General features: G+C 44.0%; 1 protein-coding gene and 1 long non-coding RNA gene across 2 annotated transcripts in view; one reads left to right on the top strand and one right to left on the bottom strand.

The window, feature by feature from the left end:
• EDEM2 (ER degradation enhancing alpha-mannosidase like protein 2) lies at window positions 1–27,255 on the top strand. Its single transcript, XM_019972310.2, has 11 exons — window positions 1–198; window positions 434–544; window positions 2,670–2,709; window positions 5,238–5,343; window positions 8,186–8,311; window positions 10,719–10,930; window positions 11,935–12,076; window positions 14,795–14,919; window positions 19,790–19,934; window positions 23,741–23,862; window positions 26,695–27,255. The coding sequence occupies exons 1-11, from the start codon at window positions 92–94 to the stop codon at window positions 27,193–27,195; spliced, it is 1,737 nt and encodes a 578-aa protein (XP_019827869.2). The 5' UTR covers window positions 1–91; the 3' UTR covers window positions 27,196–27,255.
• The window catches only part of LOC139186570 (uncharacterized), a 42,168-nt gene continuing 19,155 nt past the window's right edge, over window positions 4,449–27,461 (bottom strand). The window contains exon 2 of the long non-coding RNA XR_011570200.1: window positions 4,449–8,368. This is a non-coding gene — a long non-coding RNA (uncharacterized lncRNA). The remainder of the gene's footprint in view (window positions 8,369–27,461) is intronic.

Below are 27,461 nucleotides of genomic sequence, written 5' to 3'. Positions count from 1 at the left end.
CAAACTCCCGGAAGATCCCGCTGGGGCTCGCAGGATGAGCGGGTGGTGGTGGCTGCTGCTGCAGCGGCGGCGCTGACAGGACACGAGCTCTATGCTTTTCCGGCTGCTCGTCCCGCTTGGCCTCCTGTGTGCACTGCTGCCCCTGCACCATGGTGCACCCGGCCCTGATGGCACCGCACCCGACCCCGCCCACTACAGGTGAAGTGGGGGGTCGAGCTCCCTGCCCTTCCATAGTTGGGGAATAGGAAGCAAAGACTTGGTCCCTTCCCTATTCCCTCCATCCCGGGACCCCCATCCTGACCTGCTGGCACCCAGCTTACTGGGCTCCTGGCAGAAACCAGGTGACAATTCCCACTTTCCGCCCTGTTTCTTGTCCTTCCCCTGCCTGGTTTCATTTGGTGACCCTCTGCCTTATTTCTCGTACCCTGCACAGGGAGCGAGTCAAAGCCATGTTCTACCACGCCTACGACAGCTACCTGGAGAATGCCTTTCCCTACGATGAGCTGCGGCCTCTCACCTGTGACGGGCACGACACCTGGGGCAGGTAGTGCGAAGGGAGGAGCAAGGGGGAGGCTTGGGTCTAGCAGTCTGGTCCTAGGCCGGCGGGTCTGCTGGAACTGGTGGCTTCATGGTCTCCTCACGGGGTTCCAGAAAAAGCTCCTAGCCAGGGTGGGGTCGCATTCCCCTCAATTCAGGCCCACGGCCACCAAGATCCACCCAGCCTCCTGGAAATTTGTATCACAAGGTGGGAAAAGGCTGGGTTATCCTAGTGGGCTGGATCTCTGGGCTCTGGCCACAGCAGTAACAGACATCAGCTGTTGGGACTTGGGCAAATCTCTGGAGCCATAGGATGTGTGGAAGGGCTTCAAGAAGTCAGAAGACCCAACCCCTTCATGTTGTAAGTAGTCAAACAGGCCCAGGAGGAGCTATAACTCTTCCAAAGGTGAAACTTCAGAGCCTTGGTAAGTGTAACTGAAATGCACTTCCTCCTTTATCCTCACATCCTTGACTGCTTCTTGAGATTTCAGCTCAAACTGTCACCTTAGTGTCAGTTCCCTTAAATACCCATCCCCTACTAGTCAGTCTCATAAACACACTTTTTTATCTTCTTTGTAGCACTTCTCACTCTGATACTGTCGTTTTCACTTATCTGCTAGTTTGTGTTTCTCACTTCCACTAGAATAAAAATCTATGAAAAAAAAATCGATGATATGGAATCCTCTGTCTTGGTCCTTGCTGAGTGAGTGAAGAATCATTGTGTTTAGCGAAACTGACATTGAGGAAACACTGTGCTAAGCATTTTCCTTGCCTCATCTCGTGTAGTTAACATCCCTAGGCGTTAAGTGCTGTTATCTCCATTTTACAAATGAATATGCTAAGAACTGGAGAAATTAAGTAAAGTGAAAGTCGCTCAGTCATATCCAGCTCTTTGGGACCCCATGGGCTATGCAGTCCATGGAATTCTCCAGGCCAGAATACTGGAGTGGGTAGCCTTTCCCTTCTCCAGGGGATCTTCCCAACCCAGGGATCGAACCCAGGTCTACTGCATTGCAGGCAGATTCTTTACCAGCTGAGCCACACGGGAAGCCCAAGATACTGGAGTGGGTAGCCTATCCCTTCTCCAGCGGATCTTCCTGACCCAGGAATCGAACTGGGGTCTCCTGCATTGCAGGTGGATTCTTTACCAACTGAGCTATGAGGGAAGCCCCCAAAATTTGTTGGGTTGTTTTTTAGTTCAAAAACTAATGCACAAGAATGGCAAATTTAAGCAGTACAATGTCATATAATAAAATAAATATCTCCCATATGCTAGAACTCCAATCACTGTTAACTTTCTTGTGGGTCCTTCCAGAAATATTTTTGATTTATACCATCCTATAGATATGTATATATGTATCTTTCTAAATTAACTTTTAAAAAGTGTAATTTACATGAAATGCACCCACTATAAGTGTGTAGCAACCACCATCATAGGATAGAGAACCATTTCTGTCACCCTAAAAAGATCCCTTATGGCCTTTTATAGTTAATCCCTCCACCACCACTGGCCCAAAAAACTGCTAATCTGCTTTCTGTATATATGTCTGTTTTTGACAATGCAGTTAGAACATATGACACTACCTATTCTGTAGCTTGTTTTTTTCATTAAACTAGATAATTTGAATATTTTCACATTAGCCCATAGAACTCTTGATAACAATCTTTTTGACAACCTCATAGTTTTGCACTGTTTGAATATATTACGATTTGGTTACTCACTCTTCAACTGGTGTAGATTTGGGTTATTTCTAGCTTTTTGCTGTTCTAAAAACAATACTGCCATACGTATTCTCAAGCCTACAGTTCTGTGCACTGTGAGATAAAGTCATAGATGTGGGAGGCCTATGCTGGGAGCTGCAATCGTATACTGCCTCCCTATTGTAGAGAATTCCAGAGAATATAGGCGATGTGTTTAACTACAGTCAGCTGCATCTGCCCACCTCCCAAGTGCCTTAAAAGGGTCAGAGGTTCCTGGCGATTTTCACTATGGCATCTCTTGTGACAGCAAGTGGGACTGGCAGAGGTATTGCTGTGCCTCACTTATTAGTTTCTGGGGTATCTGATCTGAGGCCTTGATATCTGGTGCTTGATTTTGTTGCTAAGCAGCTGATATTTTTGTCCTTTTACAGTTTTTCTCTGACTCTGATTGATGCTCTGGACACCTTGCTGGTAAGTGTCTCATCTATTCCTTTTTCTCTCTAACATTGCATAACCAGTATTCTTCTTTTGGCAGCTTGGCTGTGGGTGAAAAGTGAATTCTTCACCTGGGCTTTTGAGTTTCATCTTTCACTTTGATCTTTTTAATTTGAGGGCAGTGGAAAGCCACTGGCATTTTTCAAGATGAGGACAGGAAATTAGATTTCTGCTTTGAGAAGATCACTGGCTACAAGGTGGAGAAAGTTTCATGCAATCATTTAACAAATATTTTTTGAGTAATTGTCTCATGCACTGTGCTCAGCCCTCTGGGGGAATGTAGGAATGAGTGAGGCTCCTGCCTGTGCAAAGATTCTCATCACATGGAAAGAAATCGATGCCTCAGTGTTGTGGGGATAAACTTAACTGGATTCTTTTGAAGGAAGAAGAGGTCAATTTCAGCTGGGGGAATCAAAAACTTTCTAGAGAAGGTAACATGTAGACGATTGAGGGTAAGTTGGATTTGTAAATGGGAAGACTTGGGGTGTGATTTCTAGTAGAGGGAACAGCATGTCTGAGGTTAGAAAATCAAGGAATAGTAGATACAGTTCTACTGAAGTGGATGAGATGAGGCTAGATGAACAGTGAGAGACACAGAGGATAGATTAGGTCTAAATCATAGAGGGTTTTAAATGCTGAGATAGGATTATTTGGGTTGCAAGTGATAGATTTAGACAGGAAGGAAATTTACTGAGTCACATAGCTAAAAAGTCCAGGTAAAGACTGGCCTCAGACCCAGCTGGTTCCAGACAATATAAATAATGTCAGTAGGAATCTCTTTCTCAATCTCTTATTTCTGCCTCCTTTGCTGGCTGTATTCTCAGGCTCTCCTTATGCTGACAGGGTAACCACTGGTAGCTCCAGACTCACATCCCACTCATTTAGTAACCTGTGTGTGGAAAGAATTAGTTATTTTTCATTGATTGCCATGACTGAGTCTCAATGATCTGGCTTGGGTTACACATCTATCCCTGAACTAATCAGTTGGCCAAGAGATTTAGTATGCTGACTGGTGTAGGTGAAGGAATGGAATCAGCTTCTTCAAATTATAAGAGTGACTGTGGAAGAAGGGTGATTCCTCAAGGGACAATTGGAGCAGTCATATCAGAATAAAAGGTATCGGGATTGCATTTGACTTACAGTTTAAACAAAAAGGGTTTAATTTTCTCAAGTAAAAGTAAATCTGAAGGTATTAATAATGTCTAGCATTGGGTCAGCTGCTTAACTGTGTCATCAGAAACCCATTGTCTTGGTATCCTTCCATTTTGCCATCATTAGTATATTGACTTACATTCTCGTGCTTCGTACCTCATGGTCTAGGATGGCTGCCACAGCTCCAGAAATCAAGTCTGCTTTCAAAGTAGAAAGGAAAAGAGTAAAAGCCATGCCAATGGTGTCTTGTCTCTTTTTATTAGGCCATTTCTAAGAAGTGCCCTTAGTAGACTACAGCGCTCAGAATTGACTGGATAATACAGTCACCTCTAGTGGCAAATGAGGCTGTGAAACAAGTAATCGGATTTCTAGCTTCTATGGCTGGAAGCTACAAGTATAAAGAAGATTGGAAATCAGTGTTGGGTCAACCAACCTGCAGTATTTTCACCAGGATGAATGTGACAAGGTTAAAAACAACAGATATCCACTGAAAATGTCAAACTAAGACTTCCTTATGTGGTCTACAGTCTTTATATTGGTTTCATTTAAATGAGTACATAGGATTCTTTTCTTTTTTTTTTTTTTTGTGGAAACTAGGGACCTTTATTGGTTACATATTGTGCTGCAGAGCCAACAGACTGCATTAGAGCCAGAGGATACATGCAGACAGGCAGCTTCAACTATACACATGCACCCCAGGAGCCCTGAGTCACTGCTTATGGCTTTGCCCTGGTTTCCAGCCACAGGGTCTGGCCTCCTCAGTCCCGTGCTTGGAGCAGGAATGTAAGAGAAGCTGCTGCACCCAGCCTCCAAGGGGCAAGGGAGTGGCCAGAGGACCTGCCTGAGCAAGTAGGTGTAGACCGATACATTGATGTGTCCCCAGCGAGGGGGCCTATGAGGTAATAACAGTTTATTTGAGGGCTACTTCCCTAGCCCTCCCAATCTTTAAAATACAACAACAACAAAAAAAGTAGACTGTATTCTCTTAAAAATACATTCCATTCAGTACATGTTCTGAGCTGTGAAGCAGCAGGAAAATAGGGCCCCTTTCCTATGATCTTGGCTGTGAGGCTGTGAGAACCCTGTTCCCAACCTGGGGTACTTAAAAGGGAATCCCTAAAAGCAGCTCTTCCAAAGCTGGAACCAAAGAATTTACTAATGTCTTGATACTGGGTCTGTGTGATTTCCAGCTCTCAGTGTTTTGAACTGTTACCAGCAGTTCTAGAACAGAAACTGTAGGTCTTAAGTTGAAAAAGTGAGAGTCACACCAGCATAAGATGCTAGACTCTGATCTAGCATCTCCAGTGCCTACAAGCCTGGGAGCCTCATTCTCAGGTCTCTCTTTCCTACAGATTTTGGGGAATGTCTCAGAATTCCAAAGAGTGGTTGAAGTGCTCCAGGACAATGTGGACTTTGATATTGACGTGAATGCCTCTGTGTTTGAAACCAACATCCGAGGTGAGGGGTGCCTTCGAGGATCCTTGTAAGAAAGGAGACTGTGGAGTTTTGGCCTCCGTATAAACCAGGAGGTGGTAAATAGGATCTTAAGGGCCAGCCTTTCCAGGCCACCTGACTCAAAACAGATCAACAGAGCTCTTACGTCCTGGGGGTGGGGTAGGGAGGTCTCAGGATCCCTCATCAGTTTTAGACATGAAAGTGAGCAGGGGACAGAGAAAAGACTGAAGAGAAACATGCCAGGATTACTCACATATTTAACATATACTTGGTACTAGGCTTTCAGCCAAGAGCAAGAAAGATGTAATCCTTGCCTTCTCATAGCTTATTGCCTAGGAAGCACTACCCATAGAACTTTCTGCACTGATGATGGAAATGTTTTATATCTCTCTTGTCCAGTCCAGTAGCCACATCTGAAACATGTTTGAAAGGGAAAGTGAAGTCGCTCAGTTGTGTCCAACTCTTTGCGACTCTATGGACTGTAGCCCGCCAGGCTCCTCCATCCATGGGATTTTCCAGACAAGAATACTGGAATGGGTTGCCATTTCCATCTCCACGGGAAATGTGTTTACTGCAACTGTAGAACTGAATTTTTAATTTTATTGAATTTTAATGAATGCAAATTTAAATCATGGCATGTTTTTACTATTTGCTGTATTACATAGCGTGAGTCTTGGGTATTAGTTTCCAAACCTGGATGCTGATCAGAAGCACCTGGGACCTTTTTAAAAGTTCAGCTGTCTAGACTCCACTCTAAATCTAATGAACTGGAATCTTTGGGTTGGGTCCTAGAGTCAGTATTTTTAGCAGGTGCCAATGAATCTTTTTTTTTAAATGATTCGTTCCTTTTGTTGAGGTGCATTTACATATACTGAAATGCACAGATTTATACATTTCAGTGAATTTTGATCCAATGATTCTTATGAAAGTAGTACAACCCTTCTTTTCAGTGAGCTTCTAGACCATTGGTGGCTTAACAGCCATCACCTCTGGATGATAGTTATATTTTTTCCTCCTCATTTTGCTCATCTTTATTTTATATGTTATGTGCAATGAAATTTGTATTACAGATATATATTTTTTTTAATTAAAAAAAGCAGAGGGACAGCATGGTATAAAATCCTGGTGTAGGGATCAGACCTGAGTTTGAGGCCATCCTCAATGCTGTGTCCCAGAACTGCTGAGCCCAGATTGTCATCTATGAGTTAAGGTTGTCCTTAAGTCTCTGCTTCTGATACCCATGTAATTGTATCAGCCTTCTTTTGGTTGACATTTGCCCAGTATGTCTTTTTCTTCTCTTTTACTTTCTATCTGTCTGAATTTTATGATTAGCTCTGTCTTTTGTAATTTACATAGTATGTTTATCCCTTCTGACAATCTTTTCTTTTAACTGAAGCGTTCAGTTCTTTTACATTTACTGTAACTACTGGTACATTTGCGTTCATTTCTATAGTATTACTTTGTGCTGTTTGTCCCATCTTTCTCTCTACTCTTTCTCTTTTTCTTTTCAATTTTATTTTTTTGGCTGTGCCATGTGGCATATGAGGTCTTAGTTCCCCCGACCAGGACTGAACCCACCCGCGCCCCATGCAACGGAAGCATGGAGTTACCTAACCAAGGACCGCTGGGGAAGTCCCTCTTTTTTATGCCTTCTGTAGGTTGAGTTGTTTTCCCCCTCATCCCATTTTTCTTTACTAATCTAGAAAGTATGCAGTATATCTAGCTTATTAGTTTTCTTGGAAAATTTAACAAACATAGTCTAAAATTAGTGAAGATCTTTATTCTTCTCCTGAATAATATAAAACCTGGCTCTGAGGATTATCTGTACCTGTATGCCTTAGTTATATATTTTAATTATTTCTTTTAAGCCATCCATATATTATTGCCATTCTATAGAATTGAAGGTTTAGATTTACTACTATTTGCCACTTGGGAACCATCTTTCCTTCTTGTATCACAGACCTTACATCTGTGGTCCCTTTCCTTTTATCTGAAAAACGTCCTTTTGAATGTCCTTTAGTGCAGGTGCGTTCTTTCTCAGCTTTTCTTAGTAGGAAAATGTTATTATCTCACTGCCTTTGTTTGGCCTTTGAAGGGGGGAAACTGAAGCCCAAGGTCACCAGTTTCGCCATATTTCCAGATATGTAAACTTTAGGTCTTTTTTTATAAGTCCTAAATATTATGTAATAAATTGAAATAGAGAAATGAATAAAATGAAGGTAATAAGTATCTTTCCCTTCTTCTCCTGGCGATCGGGAGACAGTGACCAAGTACAGTGAGCGTGGGCTTTGGAGTCAGGCAGACCGGGCGACCCTGAGCAAGTCGCTTTACGCCTCTGAACCTCAGTATCTTTGAAGAGGGCACAAAATACCTGGTGTTTGGTGTACGTGCGTGCATGCTAAGTTGCTTCAGTTGTGTCTGACTCTGTGCAACCCTATGGACTGTAGCCCGCCAGGCTCCTCTGTCCATGGGGTTCTTCAGGCAAGAATACTGGAGTGGGTTGCCATGCCCTCCTCCAGGGGATCTTCTTGACCCAGGGATCAAACCCGCATCTCTTATGTCTCCTGCACTGGCAGGCGGGTTCCTTACCACTAGTGCCACCTGGGAAGTCCTGTTTGGTATACCCTAGGGACTAAAGTGATAGTCATTGTTTTTGTGACCTACCAAGAGGAAAAAAGACTTGGTGACCTTAACACTGTACCAATATGGGTGTTATGGACTCTTCTTTCCCTCGGTAGTTCTATCCGCTTCCCAGTGAACCACCAAACAGAGCATTGGGTTTAATTTGCACAAGGGAAAGACTGGTCCTTGGGAGTCTGACACTTGCTTTTTGTGCCATCTGTAGTGGTAGGAGGACTTCTGTCGGCTCACCTGCTATCAAAGAAGGCTGGGGTGGAAGTGGAGGCCGGATGGCCCTGCTCAGGGCCTCTCCTGAGGATGGCGGAGGAGGCAGCCCGGAAACTCCTCCCAGGTAAGACCCATGTCAAGACAGACCAGAGAGGAAGTCCAGGAGGTCCTGCTGCTCTTGCTGGAGAAGAGAGTGGCTGAATTATTATACCAGACACTTGATATTTCTACCTTTCAGCACCCACCATGGAAATCAGGGGAGTCCTGGGCATTTGGAGGGCTAGACTAGGATGGACAAGCTGACCTCATGACTGTGGGCAGGGAGCCTGGCGGCTGCAAGGCTCTTGCCCTTATTTGAGTGAGTGCTGATGCCCCCTCCCAGGCCCACACAATGCTGGGATGAAAGGATTCCAGGTCTGAGCATTTGCAACCCCAGATTCCAGATTTGGCTCTGCCAGCCAATCTCTTGACCCATATCTCTCCTTGGTTCAATTTCCCCATCTATCAGATGACAGTCATGATTCCTTCCTCCCTCTGGGGAGACATAAAATGAGGTCAGAATGGAGAAAGTTCTTGGAGAACCTCAAACACCACTGAGACACGAGAGGGACTTGTTTTGTAGCTAAGCCATGTCCAGGGCTGCAGGCCAAGCCACAGTGTTTGTCTGGTGGGGCAGTAGCTGGGCTCAGCAGCATCAGCTGGACACTGTGTTTTCTTCAGGGTGTGGTGGAAGTTCTGAGTGCTGTTCACACCCAAACACATCATGCTGTGCTTTCCACCAGCCTCTTGGCCATGTCACTTCTCCCCTTCACCCCTACTTGCCTCTCATGCTTGGGGACGAGCTGAGGAGAATGAGCGATCCCAGTTCAGGCTCGCTGTCTTACAGCCTGCATGTCTCCTTAAAGCTTCATGTTCTGTGTGACTCATCCTTGGAGGAAACTTTTCTTTGGCATCAATTTTTTTTTTAATTGAGAAATATACATATTGCAAAGTACATGTTGAAGTCGGCACCCATGTTTCTACCATTCAGGTCAAGAAACAGGATTTAGTCACCCCCCCCCCTCTTTTTAAGACTGCCTGACTTTTCCAAGCTATCTTTTTGGGGCCTTCTTGGTGGTGACTTGAATCGTCCTTGCTTTCCATTCATGTCTGCCAGATAGCAAGTTTCTCCTCCTACAGTAGAGTTGCTGGGCCTTGTGGTTCTTGGAAGTTTTGTCAGTTTGTTCACAGTTTGGTGACGCACAGGCTGCTCTGGGGTTGTTTGACCTTTCAGCCTGGAGAGGAAGTCTCTGCCTCTAGCTTGCTGTCTAGATCCTTGCCTGGAATCAGAAAGTGCTGGGGTGGGGTGGGCAGGGCACTGGGCCTGTGGGGAGGGAGCAGGGAGCGGGCACGTGGCAGTCATTCTCATCTTAGCTCCATTTGGCTCGCTGTGTGACCTTTGAGTCACTTCTTTGCAAGCATGTCTTTTCCTACCTGTGAATTGAGGATTGGACTACAATCAGCAGGTTCATGGTTTATATCCTTTAAAAAAAAATAACATAGCCACTAGCTATCTATTTTACACATGGTAGTGTATCTGTGTCAATGCTAAGCTGCTGTATAGCACAAGGAGCTCAGCTCAGGGTTCTGTGATGACCTGGAGGGGTGGGGTGGGGGGAAGTGGGAGGGAAACCCAAGAGGGAAGGGATATATGTATATGTATACCTGATTCACATTGTTGTACAGTAGAAGCTAAGACAACATTGTAAAGCACCTATACACCAATTTAGAAAAAAGAAAGAATAAAAAATAGCCCCCAAGACTCTTTAGAGCAGGAATCCTGAACTGGCTCCTCTGAGTCTGCAGATATGGTTCATTTGTCAGAATGGTGTTTTAAGAAGTAGATGAATGGCTTCCTCATTGTGCCAACAGCCCCACCACTGCCTATGGCTTAAGCCCCACCTGCTTCACACTAAGTTACCTGCCTAGCCTCTGAAGGCACAGTATAAAATAAGTAAAAGTAGAGCTGCTCTAGGTACAGTGAGCATGCGTGCCAACCCGGAGCACAGCCTGCTGTTCATTCCCCTCCGCATCACAGGCAAGAGCCCGAGGCATGGGGAGCGGTGTTCAGCAGCATCTGGATTAAGTGGCCACTGAGGTCTCCAGTTGCAACACTTATCCTTCTCTGGCTCAGTCTCTAGCAGATCACCTAGGGCAGGGGTCCCCAAACCCCCGGCTGCTGACCGGTACTGGTGTGCAAGCTGATAGAAACTGGGCCACCCAGCAGGAGGTGAATGGTGGGCAAGCGCGTGAAGCTTCATCTGCCACTTCCCATCAGCCCCCATCACTCATGTGACTGCCTGAAACATCCCCCTGCCCCAGTCTGTGGAAAAACCGTCTTCACGAAACGGTCCCTGGTGCCAAAAAGGTTGTGGACTGCGAACCTAGGGGACAAGAGGGAAGCACTGGCCAAAGCTTCAGGCTTTAGGCCTGTGTCCAACCATCTCCACCTCCCCACTCCTGTCTGGGGTCTTAATTTTGTGATCGTTCAGCCTTTCAGACCCCCACTGGCATGCCGTATGGCACGGTGAACCTGCTTCACGGCGTGAACCCGGGAGAGACTCCTGTCACCTGTACGGCAGGCATCGGGACCTTCATTGTGGAATTTGCCACCCTCAGCAGCCTCACCGGTGACCCCGTGTTCGAAGACGTGGCCAGAGTGGCCCTGATGCGCCTCTGGGAGAGCCGGTCGGACATTGGGCTGGTAGGTCCCGCAAGTTGGCCACCTTGGCCCGTGCTTACGCGGCTCGGGGCTCGGGGCTCTGAGCAACAAATTGCAGTTCAGCTGAAGGAAACGAAGGGTGACCTCAGGAGTGGTTCAAGACTTAGGCTAACAACACGGAAAGTAGATGAGACCTCCAGTTCCTGCTTTGGCACAGAGAGGAGGAGAGCATGAGAGTACATCCTTTACCAGGAAGCGGGGCTGTGACAAGCTCTGACTCCTTGAGCTTCTCTGATTTCTAGGGAGTGGGTCACATGCTTCATGCCCCGACTCACTCAGTGACCTTAGATAATCCGCCTGTCTGGCCCTCATTTTTACATATTTTTGTGAAACTATGATAAGAGACACTGAACTGTTCCATGAAAAAAAGATTCCTGGTCAGTTAAGTTTGGGGAATATTATAAATAGTATCCTTTCTTTGAAGAGTTATAATGAACACAAACAGCTTAAAGGTTATGAAAACCTCTGATAAATTCATCTGTTTAATTTTGCTTAACACAGTGTTTCATAAACTTATTTGATACCAGGGCTTCCCTTTCCTCTCCACACCTACTAACCCATGAAAAATGTGACCAGTCATCTCTGAGGTCGATTGCAGTTCCTAAACTGGATCATCCAGTGAAATTAACAGTAAGTGAGCCAGAGCTGTCCAGGAAATAGCTCTGGATTTAGTCAGAATTGAGATTGAGTTCTGGCTTTACTCTGTTGAAACTGTGTGACCCTGGCCAAGTCACTCAACCTTTCTGATCCACAGTTACTTCAGTAGTAGTGTGACATACTTATACCTCCTCACTGAGTCATTATGACAGATGAAGACTGTGTTGTCTGAAAATGATTCAGGTAGGGGCATGTTTTATACAAATTCTGGTTCTAAGTCAGCTTGAAAGTGAAAGTTGTGTGAGGAATCCTTAACATTTCCTTAAGAGGGTGCCACTTTGGGGACCTCAAGTAGCTCCCTCCTTTGAGACCACGTGTCTTTCTCCTAGGTTGGCAACCACATCGACGTGCTCACTGGCAAATGGGTGGCCCAGGACGCAGGCATCGGGGCTGGTGTGGACTCCTACTTTGAGTACCTGGTGAAAGGAGCCATCCTGCTTCAGGATAAAAAGCTCATGGCCATGTTCCTAGGTAAAGAGGGCGGGGAAGGGGGGCTTTTCCTCTTGGTTTCCCCTGTTGAAATATCATTTATTTATAAACTTTCAATTGCTCCCAAGTGCTTGCCTACACCAGAGAAGGCAATGGCACCCCACGCCAATACTCTTGCCTGGAAAATCCCATGGACGGAGGAGCCTGGTGGGTTGCAGTCCATTGGGTCGCTGAGGGTTGGACACGACTGAGCGACTTCACTTTCACTTTTCACTTTCATGCATTGGAGAAGGAAATGGCAACCCACTCCAGTGTTCTTGCCTGGAGAATCCCAGGGACGGGGGAGCCTGGTGGGCTGCCGTCTATGGGGTTGCACAGAGTCAGACACAACTGAAGCGACTTAGCAGCAGCAGCAGCCTGCCTACACAATTAGTTCTGCGTACCGGAGTCTGCATTCAAAACTACCGTGGACTCACACTGCCCACTTGAGGCCCCTTACACCTCTTCATGCTGTCCTGCGAGAGCCCAGCTGAACCGTGCTGCCTGCCTGCAGGCGGCCCTGGATTATTTTTTATTTCCTGGCCGTTGCACATACTGTGTTTCCTTTGCCTTGAATGCCTTTTTTCCTGCCATTATGTGTTCAAATTCTGTTCACCCTTTATGGCTCAGCTTAAATGTCATTATGCCCAGGAAATAGCCTGATGCTGCCTCAGTAAAATTTAGGACCTTCAGCATCTTTTTTTTGCCATCAGCTGTCTTCACAAGTTACAGCTCTACCAGCTGAGTGCAACATCCAGGCTTTATTCATCTTTGTACTTCCCGCAGTGCTTTGCAGGAAGTAGCTAGCAGATGAATGTCTGTTGAATAGAAACATTTTACCCTCCAGTCCCTTAGACATTAGCAATAATGATACTGAGGAATTATTGGGCACCTAGTAATAATTATGGCTACCATTCATTTATTCAGCAAATATTTGTTGGGTACCATTGATGTATCAACTGCAGTGCCAAGCACTGAACATAGACTGTTTCTTTTAATCCTCACAACATTGAGATTGTCTTATTTATTTGGATGTGTTTTTGGTACTTCAGTCAGATAATGTTTTGTTTTAATTTTAAATATCTGCTTTTTAAAAAAATATTTATTTGACCTCATTGGATCTTAGTTTCAGCCTGCAGGATCTTTGTTGCATCATGAGGGATCTTTCATTGAGATGCATGGACTCTCTAGTTGTGGTATTCAGGCCTAGTTGCTCTGTGGCATGTGGGATCTTAGTTCCCTGACCAGTGATCAAACGTCTGTCTCCTGCATTGCAAGGCAGATTCTTAACCACCAGACCACCAGGGGAGTCCCCAGATAACGTTTATTGTGCATATTTATTAGGTACTATCTTCATGTTGGGGATCCTGCAATCAACAAAACAAAGTCCTAACTCGCATGGCTTTACACTCTAGGGGTTGTTATAAGTTCAAGTTGCCACTGGAATGCAAGCTCCCTCAGGGTTGAACTTTGATTTGTTTGCCACTCCCTAGATATCTGGAACCTAGGTGGTTTAGTCCCTAAGTCGTGTCCGACTCTTGCGACCCCATGGACTGTAGCCCACCAGGCTCCTCTGTCCATGAAATTTTCCAGGCAAGAATACTGGAGTGGGTTGCCGTTTCCTTCTCCAGGGGATCTTCCCAACCCAGGAACCTAGAGATGCTCAGTAAATACTGTTGAGTGAACAAATGACTGCATAATCCCATGAGATGTATAACATTACTTTCATCACTTTATAGATAATAAGACTGAGGCTTAAATCTGAAAAAGAGTGGACATATGTATATATGACAGATTTTATTTTCTTGGGCTCCAAAATCACTACGGATGGTGACTGCAGCCATGAAATGAAAAGACAGTTGCCCCTTGGAAGAAAAGCTATGACAAGCCTAGACAGGGTATTAAAAAGCAAAGATATCACTTTGCTGACGAAGGTCCATATAGTCAAAGCTATAGTTTTTCCAGTAGTCACGTACAGATGCGAGAGTTGGACTGTAAAGAAGGCTGAGTGCTGAAGAATCGGTGCCTTTGAATTGTGGTGCTGGAGAATACTCTTGAGAGTCCTTTGGACTGCAAGGAGATCAAATCAATCAATCCTAAAGGAAATCAAACATGAATATTTGTTGGAAGGATTGAAGCTGAAGCTCCAATACTTTGGTCACCTGATGCGAAGAGCCAACTCACTGGAAAAAACCTTGATGCTGGGAAAGATTGCAGACAAAAGGAGAAGAGGGAGGCAGAAGATGAGATGGTTAGATAGCATGGCCATGAATTTGAGCAAACTCCGGAAGATAGTGAAGGTCATGGAGGCCTGGCATGCTGCAGTTCATGGAATCACAAAGAGTCAAACACAGCTTAGCAATTGAACAACAGCATAACTGTTGACTTTATGATATACCTGAAACTAACACAACATTGTAAATCAACTGCACTCCAATAAAAATATTTTTAATTAAATTAAAAACCAAAAACTGAAGCTTAAGAGGGGAAAAACTTGCCCCAGGGTCACAGCTAGCAAGTAGCAGAGCTGGAGCTGAAATTTGAACCTGGAAGTTCAACTCCAGAATCCACATTCCTTCATCTATCTCCTTGCATCCTTGTCTACTTTGAGGCTGGGTCACCCGAGGGTCTTTCAAATGTTTAAATCCATCCCCCAGTTGCCAGAGCCTGTCTTCTGTGTCCCTCATCGTTGACATGTCCATTGTCTTACTTCTTCTGCAGAATATAACAAAGCCATTCGGAATTACACCCGCTTCGATGACTGGTACCTATGGGTGCAGATGTACAAGGGGACTGTGTCCATGCCAGTCTTCCAGTCTCTGGAGGCCTACTGGCCTGGTCTTCAGGTAGGAGCAATCAGAGAGGGTGGTCCTTTTTCTATGGAACGGGCAAAGCAAGCTCATTCTGATGTGTAATCAAAGCGCTTGAGTACGTTTTATTGGAAGGGTGGGTTGGGGAGGGAAGAGAGGCTTAGAGTGAGTCAGACAGATTTAAAAGTTCTGCCAGACTGAGTTTTTCAGGGGGAGCTTTCAGGTGTCAGGAACTGAACTTCTAGTTTGCTGTGGAATGTTGTACCATTTAAAGTACACAGTGTCTTTTCTGGGTTGGGCGGTCATAGCCATTGGCAATGACCATTTCTCCATTGGACATTTCTGTCACATATCCTCATTCTTGACAGCTGGCCTAAGAAGGGTGTGAATGCCTCTGGGGCCACTCTGCTGCCATCATTGTGTCTTCCCATTACATGGTCTGATAGCATTGCAGTGGGAAGGGATCTTAGAGCCCATCTAATCCACCCTGTGGGTGTCCTCAAATATTTAAAATATTTTTATAAGCTGTAAATATTTTTAAATACTTTATATTTAAAATATTTTTATAAACTTTTTTTTTTAGCCTTAAGAAGTTAAAAAAAGGTTAGAACATGTAGGGGCTTCCCTGATGGCTCAGATGGTAAAGAATCTGCTTGAAATGCAGGAGACCTGGGTTCGATCCCTGGGTTGGGAAGATCCCCCGGAGAAGGGAATGGCTACCCACCCCAGTATTCTTGCCTAGAGAATTCCATGGACAGAGGAGCCTGGCAAGCTACAGTCTATGGGGTCACAAAGAGTCGGACACATAGATGAGTAGTAAATTTTTTCAGCATAAAAAGAAATGCCCCCCAAAAGAGGAATACAGTGATAAATAAGTCTCAAGCCCCCACCCTCAGATTCTCTCTCCAAGCCAGCCCTTATTGCCAGTTTTCTGTACCTCTTTCCAGAAATCCATATACATAGATATGTGTATATTTATGGCCCCTTTTTTTCTTTATATAAATAGGAGTATTTTATTACTTTTCACTGACTGTCTTGGAGATCATTCTTTACTGATACATATAGATCAATTTTACTTTTTTAAACAGTTGCATATTATATTCCATTGAATAGACATAGCATCATTTATTTAACTAGTTCCCCATTATATACTTTTAGCCAACCCTTTCATTTTACAGATGGGGAAAGAAGCTCCTAGAGAACTTGTGGATAATATTGAATATTGGTCCAGCTCTTCTAAGATCTTCAAATTTTATTACTTAAGTATCCCCTAAAAAGATTTTAAAAAATTGTAGTGTCCCTTGCATATTTTTAATCTTACGAATTTAAATAATGGCATACCATTCCTTTTTCTCCTCCAACTCATATTTCCATCCTACTACCTCAATAGGATTTTATCCTAATTATAATTTTATGCTGAAAGCATTTTATTGGACACCCTATATATGGCTCTGTGACAAAATGTATTCATATGTAGAAATTTAAAACGTTTTAAAATTTCCCATGCTCACAGGCTCTGAGTATTTATTTTCTTCTGGATTTAGTTATCATTAGTATGTAAATGATTAAAACAACATTTATAGCTTACAATTTTTGATGATTATTAACCTGAAAGCAACTTAATTGGAGGTTCATTTCTTAATGAGATTTTTGGGGCTTTTTAAAATTTTAAGTAGTTCATGTATTTGTGCATGAAGAATGTTGTTGTTTTAGTTGCTCAGTCATGTCTGACTCTTTTGCAACCCAAATGTGCTAAAACGGGGCACAGTTACACATCAATTTTACTCCTGCTTTTCACCTTTTTTAAATATAAGTGCTGAGGAGCCTGAGCACATAAATAAGTAGATGGATGGAAGGAGTTTGATAATTGCAGTATCATTCAGTTCTTTGAAATCATTGAGTTAATAGATTGAACTGTATAAAATTGCCAGCATTCAACCATTTTTTGACCTGAAGAAGTAGCAATATTATATTGTTCAAAGAAAATCACATAATGATCTGTCATCAAAAATTATTTTTAATGATGTCTCTGCTGACAACTTGACCAGTTCCTCTCTCCATTGTTTGAAAGCAAAGAATTGAAAGCCATCTGATTTGCAGAAGGATTTGTTACCCAGTGGTTAGAGTCGTTCATTTTTCTTAACACCTAAGCTAATATTTTTTTTGTTTTTCATTACACTAATATTTTAAATTTAACCTAGTTGAGTGTTCAGTGTTCCACAGGAAGGTTGGAGATTGTTGGTGGGTGCACCTTGCTTTTGTCAAGTGGTAGAAGGACAGTTGTGAAATAGACAGAATGGGTAGCCTGCCTTTGTGTCGGTGATACATTTTAGAAAAGTTGAGGATCTGGAAATCTATTTCCTTAAAACCATTTGTGCCTACATTCCCCTTAAAAAACCTGCTTGTACCAGCCATCCATATAACTGATCACACCTATTGACTTTGCATGATTTTATTTCTGTGCATATTTTCCAAGAAAATAATTGATCAGGGAAAGATGCAACTCATATATGGGTATTTCTAGCAGCAAAGTTTATGACAAAGAAAAACTGGAAATGATCCAAACGTCTAGTAATGAAAGAAAAATAAATGTATTTTTTTTCCTTTTTTTAAATTGTGGCAAAATTCACACATCATAAAATTTACCATCTTAATGCTTTTAAGTGTACAGTTCGATGGAATTTATATTCATGTTGTTATGTAGACCACCATCCATCCCCATAACTCTTTTCATCTTGTAAAACTAAAACTCTACACCTTTTAAACACTAACTCTCCATTCCGTCTTTCCCAAGCCTCTTGACAACCAGCATTATAACTTCTATCTTTATGATGTTGACTACTCCAGGTATCATATCAGTGGAATCACATGGTATTTGTTTTCTTGTGACTGGCTTATTTCATTTAGCATAATGTCAAATTTCATGCTTGTAACCTATATCAGAAATTCCTTCTTTATTAGGCTGAATAATATTCCTTTGTGAGTATATATCACACTTTGCCATCCCAGTTTGTATAGGATTTGTGTGCTTTGTGTGTGGCACTTTTCCTGTTTTGAGAAAGGTTTCTGGGGTTATTTCTCTGTGAGGTTATAATAACACTAATAGCTAACATTTAGCTGACAGTTTGGTACATAGAGGTGATAAATATTTATGAAAGAATGATTTATGTGTTGGGCATTTTACACAGAATCATCATAGCCCATTGAGGTGATGTTCCATAGATGAAGAAAGGAGGACATTAAATTTGTTCATATCCTCAACAGATATTTGGGTGCCTTCACGAAGTTCATAGAGAGTGAAACACAAAGAAAAACTTAGACAAATTCATAAAATAATAAGTTGCAATTAAGGAAACAAATAAGAGGCTAAAAGAGAGAATATTAGATGGGGACTTACTTTAGATAAGAAGGACTCTCAGAAGTGGTGATGCTGAAGCTGATATTTGAAGAAGTAGGGGTGGGGGTGATATTCCAGGCAGAGGAAACATGATGTGTGAAGGTCTTGGAGGCAGGAAGGAGTCAGGTGTTTATCAGGGACAAAAGCAGGAGGGCCACAGTCCAAGGAAGGAAAAGAACAGTTAATGGAAAGTCAGCAGTGGCCAGATTGCACAGGGCCTTGAGGGCCATGGTGGCATCTTGACCTTATGCTGAGTCTGGTCAGCATAAGCCTCTGAGTAAGACAGTTACTCTGGCTGTACTGGGGAGAGTGGACTAGAGAAGACAAGTCAGAGAACCAGTCAGTGAGGAGGCCTTTGAGGTCATCCCAGTGCAAGATGCTAGTGAACAAGTGGTAGCTCTGGAGATAAGTAGAGAAAAATCTTGATGTTTTAGAGAGAGGGAATTGATGGGTGTTGCTGGTAGAATGGATGTAAGGGTTGGGGAAGAAGGAAGAGCCAAGGATGACCCCCAGCTATCTAGCCAGAGTGGAATCAGTGGAAGGTGGTGCCATTTACTGAAAAGGGAGAGAGGTGAGAGTAGAGATGCAAATTTGTGAGAGAGTGAGGGAACCAAGAATTTAGCCTGGAAAATGTCATTTGTTCTATCCCTGAGACATCCAGTGGAGATGTCAGGAAGGTCAGCTGCTTCCCTGTGAGCTTATATTAATATGAATAGCTACTTAGAAGCACTTAGTAAAATGACAAGCACCTACATCCTCTGATTCAGCAATCCTAATTCTGGAAATGTATCTTACAGATACACTTCACATGTTTGAGTTGACATAAGTACAGGGTTATTTCTTGTAGCATTGATTATTATAGCAAACAGCAAAAGATTGGAAGCAAGTCAATTAACTATCAATAAGGAGCTAATTAAATTGTGATCCAAGCAGTGGGATACTTACTATGCAACTGTATAAATAGGAGGAGGGAGATGTACTTACTTGGAAAAATTGAGTTGTATTGTTAAATGATAAAGGAAACTGCAGAACAGTATATTGAATAAGCTGTATTTCATGTAGGGGAAGTAATATATACTTATACACCTTTGCTTATGTTACAAACTAATGCAAAATGATTACGTTCTGGGGTATAGGGTAGGAGTGAAACTTAGTATAATCAACCTTTTTCTTATTAGAATTTCAAATCAGATGGCTGACTTACCTATTTAACTATTAGTAGCCAGTATTGACTGAGCAAGTACTGATGGGCAGGGACTTTGTATACACCCTGTGTCCCTTACAGCAAAATAAAATATACATTATAATTGCACATTGTACATGAGGCTCAGAAAAGTTAAGTATCTGATTTGAGGTTGCACAGTGAGTAAATGGCCAACTCAGGGTTTGATCACAGGTCTTGATCTCCAAAGCCTTTGCCTCCTCTTTCCCCCGAGGGTGCGTGTGAGGTTCTGTATGTGGGTTTCCTGCCTGGTGGCTGCTTTCCTGACAACCAGTTCTCTCCTGCAGAGCCTCATTGGGGACATTGACAATGCCATGAGGACCTTCCTCAACTACTACACCATCTGGAAGCAGTTTGGGGGGCTCCCAGAATTCTACAACATTCCTCAGGGATATACAGTGGAGAAGCGAGAGGGCTACCCGCTTCGGCCAGGTAAGCAGCATCTCTGGCCCATGGCCAGCTCACAGCCTCCAATTCTCCGAACCCCAAGCCCTCAACATCTCTATGAGGTTCCATGCCTCACAAATGCTCACAGCTCCATTTTTTCCCCCCATCTGCTTCTTCCAGTGACTCTGGGTGGTTTTCCTGCTAGGAATTCTATATCCCTTTTATTTTCAGAGAAGGAAATGGAAGGCTGGTTGGTTGCAATGGCTTCCCCAAGGCTGTTAGGTGTAGAAGCTAGGACTGGAACCCAGGTCTCTTCATTACATCTTATGCTCTTTCAAACTTGGACAAGCAAGTGAGATGGACAAAGCCAGGTTGATGCCTTTTGAGTTCCTGCCATTGGGATTTTGGACGCATAGGCAATCTTAATCGTAAGTCAATGGACCAGGTCAGATAAACTGTGCATCTGTGGAATGTTGGGACTTTAGGAATGGACTTTAGGAGTGAACTATCTCTTGTCCCCCACCTCCTCATTTGCAGCTCAGTCCTCAAGACATAGAGAAGGAAGGGCTCACACACTCGATAACTCTCTTATGTTCTTTTCCAGCTCCGATCTTCTGATTCACTGAAGGAAAGTTAAACATTACAAGGAGGGGAAAGGAAAGGGGGGCAGAGGAAGGAAGCTGAGTCAGCACACAGTCACCCTGCCCCCCACCCCAAAATAGCTTATGTTCCCATTGTTTTTGACTCCTCCCACCTGAATGCCTTTTAACTGTGGGATGGGCCTTCTAGTGGCTTCTGCCCATTCTGCCCTTCTTTACCCCACTTCCTTCCTCCTCTGACGTGCTAATCTTCTCAATCATTGTTCTAAGAATCTTGGAGAAGCAACAGAAGTGGGAATAAAACAGCAACTGGAAAGAGCAAATTAGTCATTTTTGACTCCTTGGAGGCTGCTGTTTTTACTATTGCTCATGCATTTATTCTCATAGCTTTTTTTTTTTTTTTTTAACATAAAATGGTCAGATTGTATTGATGCCATGTTACTACTAAATAGGATGAAGACAGAGTTTGGGACTAAATGTGAGACCTAGGCCTGTGCATTCTCAAAGATAGAGGGAACCTGAGAGGTCTTCTAATCCAGTGGCCCCAACCTTTTTGGCACCATGCATCAGTTTCGTGGAAGACAATTTTTCCATAGACCAAGGTTGGGGAAGGGATGGTTTGGGGACGATTCAAGTGTATTACATTTATTGTGCACTTTATTCTATTATTATTACATCAGCTCCACCTCAGATCATTGGGCATTAGATCCCAGGGGTTGGGGACTCCTGTTCTAATTGATATCCCCCTGCAATAGCCCCATCATGTAGTTATCTCGTGTCTTTGTCTGGTTACCAACAATGACAGAAGGCTCACTACTTACAGAGGCAATGTGTTTTATTTGCAGGATAGGCTGACAGGAAGGCTCAGTGGAAAGTAAGGCACCACAGCCAGGAATCCAGAAATGCCTTAGACCAGTCACTCTTCCTACCTCAAACAATAGCAAATGGGAGATAAGGGACTCTTCTATAATTAGGTTGGCCAGTGCCGATGCTCTGGTGCATGCTTCTGACCAGCAGTGTTGGAGCACAGAACCTAGCCTAAAAGCCTCTGAAGGCCTTCACCCTCACCTAAGTCCAAGTCTAAACCTTGGGCTCTCACCCTCTTGCAGAGAGTTGACCAGATACACCGGAAGTTATAGCAGTCACTAGCAGGCGCAGGCCTATGTGTGAGGAAGAGAAAACAAGAAACAAGATGCTTGGCCCTGGGTGCGCTGAGCCAGACAGCTGCGAGAAGCATAAGGGGAGGCTTCCCACAAGGGCACCATCTTTTCCATCTCTGAACACACACAGTGTGTTCATCTACCAGTAAATGTACCCCCATCTATGCTTAGAATATGAGCAATTAGATTAGTAAGTGTCCACAAGCCTGTGGGTTAAAGGGAGGGAGAAGTAGGAGAACACTGGGGAGATCGGCAGCGGTATTTTCTCCCAAAATAAGAAACAGATGGGACTTCCCTGGCCGTCCAGTGGTTAGGACTCTGTACTTCCAATGCAGGAAGCCTGGGTTTGATCCCAGGTCAGGGAACTAGGATCCCACATGCTGTGTGGCATGGCTTTAAAAAAAAAGAAATTGAATATAAAACAATTCTGATGTCTTCTCAACTCTGCCAAAATGAAATGGAATAATAATTCCTATTGAAACAAACTCTATAAAGCCAATGTGTTTAATTCCTTGAATTACACATAAAAATGTTCAAGGGACTTCCCTGGTGGTCCAGTGGTTAAGACTCTGCATTTACATGACAGGGGGCACAGATTTGATCTCTGGTCAGGAAACTGAGATCCTGCATGCCGTGGCCAGGAAAAAAAAAAAACAAAACTAGAAATAGAATTTACAGTAATAAATCATTAGGGGAAAAAGTACTCATCAGGAGTCAGGAGGAAATAGGAAGCAGAACATGAGGAGGAGAGGCTGTGTAGGGAGAGGAGAAGAGTTCTTTCCTGTCCGAGTAAAGACAGGTGAAGAAGTAGCAAAGTCTGTGGAGCTGTAGCTTCTACCCACCGAGCCCACCCCAGAAGTCACGTCTTTCTTTTCCGTAACAGCCTTCGAGATACCTGAAAGCAACAAACACATTGTGCTGGGTTTTCTTTTCTCCAGATACATAGTCCCATCCAGTCCAGCTCCTGTTGGCTAGTTGGCTAATATTCATCTTATGATGGGGCTCATGTCCGAATGTCAGATTCCAATTGTGTAGAACAAGGCAAGACTGTTGCCTTGCTCTTGGCACAGTGAACTGATGGCTGGATCTTTGCTAGATTGTAAGTTGATTCTTGAATATCTCAACCTTCATCTTTTTGCCCATCCCATCTTGGAAAGGGCCTTATAATGACAGAGTCAGACTCTTTGAAGCTTTAGGATCAGTTAGGCTGTAAGTGGCAGAGAAAAAATAGTAGCTTAATTAAAATAGAAGTTTATTTTGGGGGGACTTCCCTAGCGGTCCAGTGGTTAAGACTCCTCGCTTCTATTGCAAGGGGCCTGGGTTCAATCCCTGGTGGGGAAACTTAAGATGCCATACCATGTGGTCAAAAGAAAAACAGGAAATTTAACTTGTTCTCTGATTTTCCGGCCTTATGTGGTACTCTTTGGTGTCAGTTCAGTTCAGTCGCTCAGTCATGTCTGACTCTTTGCAACCCCATGAATCGCAGCACGCCAGGCCTCCCTGTCCATCACCAATTCCTGGAGTTCACCCAGACCCACATCCATCAAGTCAGTGACGCCATCCAGCCATCTCATCCTCTGTCGTCCCCTTCTCCTCCTGCCCCCAATCCCTCCCAGCATCAGAGTCTTTTCCAATGAGTCAGCTCTTCACATGAAGTGGCCAAAGTACTGGAGTTTCAGCTTTAACATCATTCCTTCCAAAGAAATCCCACACCTGCCTGCTGGGAATAGTTGTTAATCCGGGGAGCCTTGTGCTTGAGTAAAGTTAGTGATTCTGTTACTAAGGAAGAAGGCGGGAACAGATATTGGGAGGTGGGCAGCAGCCCCTTCCCCCTTCTGCATCCCAGAACCTGGCTGCCTGTCTCTCCCTTGGGATGGGAATCCATGATCCATTTTAATGCTGGTCTTCACTAAGCCTCAGATTGTGTGTGGATTGGCTCTGAAGATTCAATTCAAGGGAGTTGCCCCAGTTCCCCTTAGTTGGGACCCTGTGGACACAGTAAGGAGGGGAGGAGTCTCTCGCTGCACCAGGCAGGCTCCTAGCCTTCCCTGCCCAGCCACTGGATGAGAAGGGTCCACTTTGAACTTTGCAGAACTCATTGAGAGTGCCATGTACCTCTACCGTGCCACGGGGGATCCCACCCTCTTAGAACTCGGAAGAGATGCTGTGGAATCCATCGAGAAAATCAGCAAGGTGGAGTGTGGATTTGCCACAGTAAGTGTTTCCACGGGCCCAAGAATTGGGAAATGTCTCCCCCTGCCACTAAAGAGCCTCTGGAATATTAACATTGGAAGGACTCTTAAAGGTGTAAGTAGTGTCTTTATTTTATAGACGGGGTGGCTGAGGAACAGAAGCGAGCCTGGCTAAAGGTCCCAAAGCAGGTAGAGGTGGAGCTAGGATTCATTCCCAGGGGTCTAGACTCCATGCCCTTGGCCTTCTCCTTACTTCAGAGACCCTCTAGCTATCTGAATAGGCTACTTTGCAAAGAAGTGTTTTGTGAAACATTTTGTGAAAAGGCCTATAAAATGGATTTTAGAAGAGAATTACAGTCCCATAGCCTTATTTGCAGGGAAACCGGATGGCTCAGCAGTAAAGAATCTGGTTGCAATGCAGAAGACACAGGAAATGTGGGTTTAATCCTTGGGTCAGGAAGATCCCCTGGAGGAGAAAATAGCAACCCACTCCTGTCTTCTTGCCTGGAAAAATTCCCATGGACAGAGGAGTCTGGCTGCCTGCAGTCCATGGGGTCACCAAGAGTTGCACATGATGGAGCAGCTAAGCACACATGCACATACACGCACACAGCCTTATTTGCAGGCTTCCCTGGTAGCTCAGTAGCAAAGAATCCCTCTGCCAAACAGGAGATGTGGGTTCAATCCCTGAGTTGGGAAGATCCCCTGGAGAAGGAAATGACAACCCAATATTCTTGCTTGGAGAATCCCATGGACTGAGGGGCCTGACTGGCTACAGTCCATGGGGTTGCAGAAGAGTTGGATACGACTTAGCGACTGAAAAACAACAATAAGCCTTATTTGCAAACCCAAGGATCCTTAATGAAACAGCCTTACTGGTCTCACGGATATTTACTGAGTGTCTTTCACGGGCCAGGTGCTGTGCTAGACTGAGGATTATAGCAGTGAAGAAAGACCAAGCTCCTGAGCTGACATTTCAGTAAAAAAACAGTGAATGTGTATCTAGGAGACAGAAAGGAGGCCATTGAGGCTGGAGGCGGGTGAGCAAGGGGGAAAGTGGGAGAAGATACATCCCCAGAAGTAGGCAGGGGCTAGATCACATAGGGCTTTGTATTAGCCATGAGGAAGAGCTGGGATTTCATTCTGCTGGGAATGGGAAGCCTTGGTAGGATTTACAGCAGAGCAGTGACATGCTATATTTTAGAAAGATCACTCTGGCCCCTCTGTGGAGAATGGATTGAAAGGGTCAAGGAGGAGAGCCGTATCACATCCTTAGAGGACCCAAGCAGGCAAGATAGAAATAAACAGTGGTTGCAGACATGTAAAAACCAGATGTTGAAGCAAATAGTCTGGAAGGAAATTCACCAAAAAGCCTACAGAGGTTTTTTTAGGGTATGGAATTAAAAACAATCAAATCAGAAAAAAACTCTTCCTTTTCAAAAAGTTGTAATTGATTATATTCTATGAGTAAAACATAGATGCATATTTTTAAAGAGAAGACCTGTATGTGTAGGAGAAATATAAAGTAAGGATGTGCTTTAATTTCTAGTATGTTGTATTTTGTGAAAAGCCAAAGTGGATGAGTTCAGTGGGGCCTTAGAACTCTTGACTTATTTCCATGAAAATGAAGTCTTTTGGAGCCCTGCCGAGGTGAATGATGGGAATAGGCATCTGACTCCTTGGCCTTTGGGAAATGGGACAAAAGAATAATAATTCCTGGTACATCAAGTCCATATTTTAGTCACATTTTTTGGGTATAAAATAGATATCTACTGAGAACTAGTTTTGTTTAAGAAAATGCATTGCTAATTCTAAAATAAATACTTATTTTAGAAACTAAAATAAATGTTTCTAGCAAGTAAACCTACTCATCCCCGACTATAAACTCAGTATGAATTTTTCTTTGTAAAGACTCCTAATCAGTTGTGTACAAGAACAAAAAACTTGGTAACCATCTTTATGTCCAATAAGTAAATGATGCTACATTTTTACATCATTAAGAGACGTAAACATTAGATCAATGTTTGGAGTCAAAAAAGGATAGGATAAAGGGGCTAGGATATTTGTGTATCATGTAGGGGGACCAAGAAAGATAGTTCTGATGAGGCAGCATTTGAGCAGAGACCTGCCGGAAGTGAAGGAGGGGGAAGATACCTGAAGGAAGGTGGCGCCAGGCTTCAGGAACACCACTGAAAAGAACTGGGCCAGGCATGAGCATGTTCACGGAATAGAAAAGCTGAGTGGCTGGACCTGTGAGAGCCACAGAAAGAGCAGGAAAAAGATGAGGTCAGCAAGGAGCAGGAGCCAGATCAGCAAACACCTGTTAGGCCACGATAAGGACTTTGATTTTAGTTTGCGGGAAATGGGATGTTAATAGAAGGTTTTCCATAGAGGATTGACAGGTAAGACTTAAGATAAAAATATCCTTGAGCATAGCGTTTCCCAGGTGGTTCAGTGGTAAAGAATCTCCCTGCCAAGCAGGAGATATAGGTTCGATCCATGAGTCAGGAAGATCCCCTGGAGAAGGAAATGGCACTCCAGTATTCTTGCCTGGGAAATCCCATGGACAGAGGAGCCTGGCAGGCTACAGTCCATGGGGTTGCCAAGAGTAGGATACAACTTAGCGACTAAACAACAACAACCAATCCTTTAGGGTAAGAATGGAAGAAGGAAGCCCAGTTGAAAATTGTGATAAGCTTGGTGAGAGATGACGTTAAGTGATTTGCTCAAAGATCCGTAGCCGCCTAGTGGCAGGAAGGCCTGACGGGGTCCCGCCCCCCCCCCCCCTCCCCCGCCCCGACCCTTTCTCCTGCTCTGATGCTAGTCTGACTTACTTCCCTCTTCCACGTGGCAGATCAAAGATCTGCGGGACCACAAGCTTGACAACCGCATGGAGTCTTTCTTCCTGGCCGAGACTGTGAAATACCTCTACCTACTGTTTGATCCGGACAACTTTATCCACAACAACGGCTCCACCTTCGATGCGGTAATCACCCCCTACGGGGAGTGCGTCTTGGGGGCTGGGGGTTATATCTTCAACACGGAAGCACACCCCATCGACCCCGCTGCCCTGCACTGTTGCCGGAGGCTGAAGGAAGAACAGTGGGAAGTGGAAGATTTGATGAGGGAATTCTACTCTCTCAAACGGAAAAGGTCGAGATTTCAGAAGAAAACTATGAGCTCGGGGCCATGGGAACCCCCAACAGGGCCCGGAACATTCTCCTCCCCTGAAAACCATGAGCAGGCAAGGGAAAAGAAGCCTGCCAAGCAGAAAATCCCACTTCTCAGCTGCCCTAGTCAGCCTTTTACCTCGAAGCTGGCATTACTGGGACAGGTTTTCCTAGATTCCTCATAACCACTGGATGATATTTTGTTTTTGAAACTAAACTGTAACAATAAATCGGCTTTTGATGATCGTGGTTTTCTATTTTACAAATTGGGTTGTTTCATGAGATTTCATTCAAAGATAGGGTGTACAACTAAAAACAATTGCAAATCTACTTTTTCTCTTATGGTTGGAGAAATAGCTGAACATAAAGTTAGCCAGCTTCAAAGACCCCAGGGCTTGATACTTGAATCTCCCTTCCTTTCAAGGTTCCCATTTTCTGGAGAGTGTTGTAA

Source organism: Bos indicus, chromosome 13, assembly GCF_029378745.1.
Source record: "Bos indicus isolate NIAB-ARS_2022 breed Sahiwal x Tharparkar chromosome 13, NIAB-ARS_B.indTharparkar_mat_pri_1.0, whole genome shotgun sequence".
NCBI lineage: Eukaryota > Metazoa > Chordata > Mammalia > Artiodactyla > Bovidae > Bos > Bos indicus.
This window is presented reverse-complemented; position numbering and strand designations above follow the sequence as displayed.

What these genes read in the sequence shown, in the direction of transcription:
- EDEM2 (XM_019972310.2), top strand. Translation starts at nt 92, where the DNA reads ATGCTTTTCCGGCTGCTCGTCCCGCTTGGCCTCCTGTGTGCACTGCTG. An exon ending in GGGCACGACACCTGGGGCAG is followed by an intron (nt 545 to 2,669) that starts GTAGTGCGAAGG and finishes GTCCTTTTACAG; the next exon opens with TTTTTCTCTGACTCTGATTG. An exon ending in GGGCTACCCGCTTCGGCCAG is followed by an intron (nt 19,935 to 23,740) that starts GTAAGCAGCATC and finishes TGAACTTTGCAG; the next exon opens with AACTCATTGAGAGTGCCATG.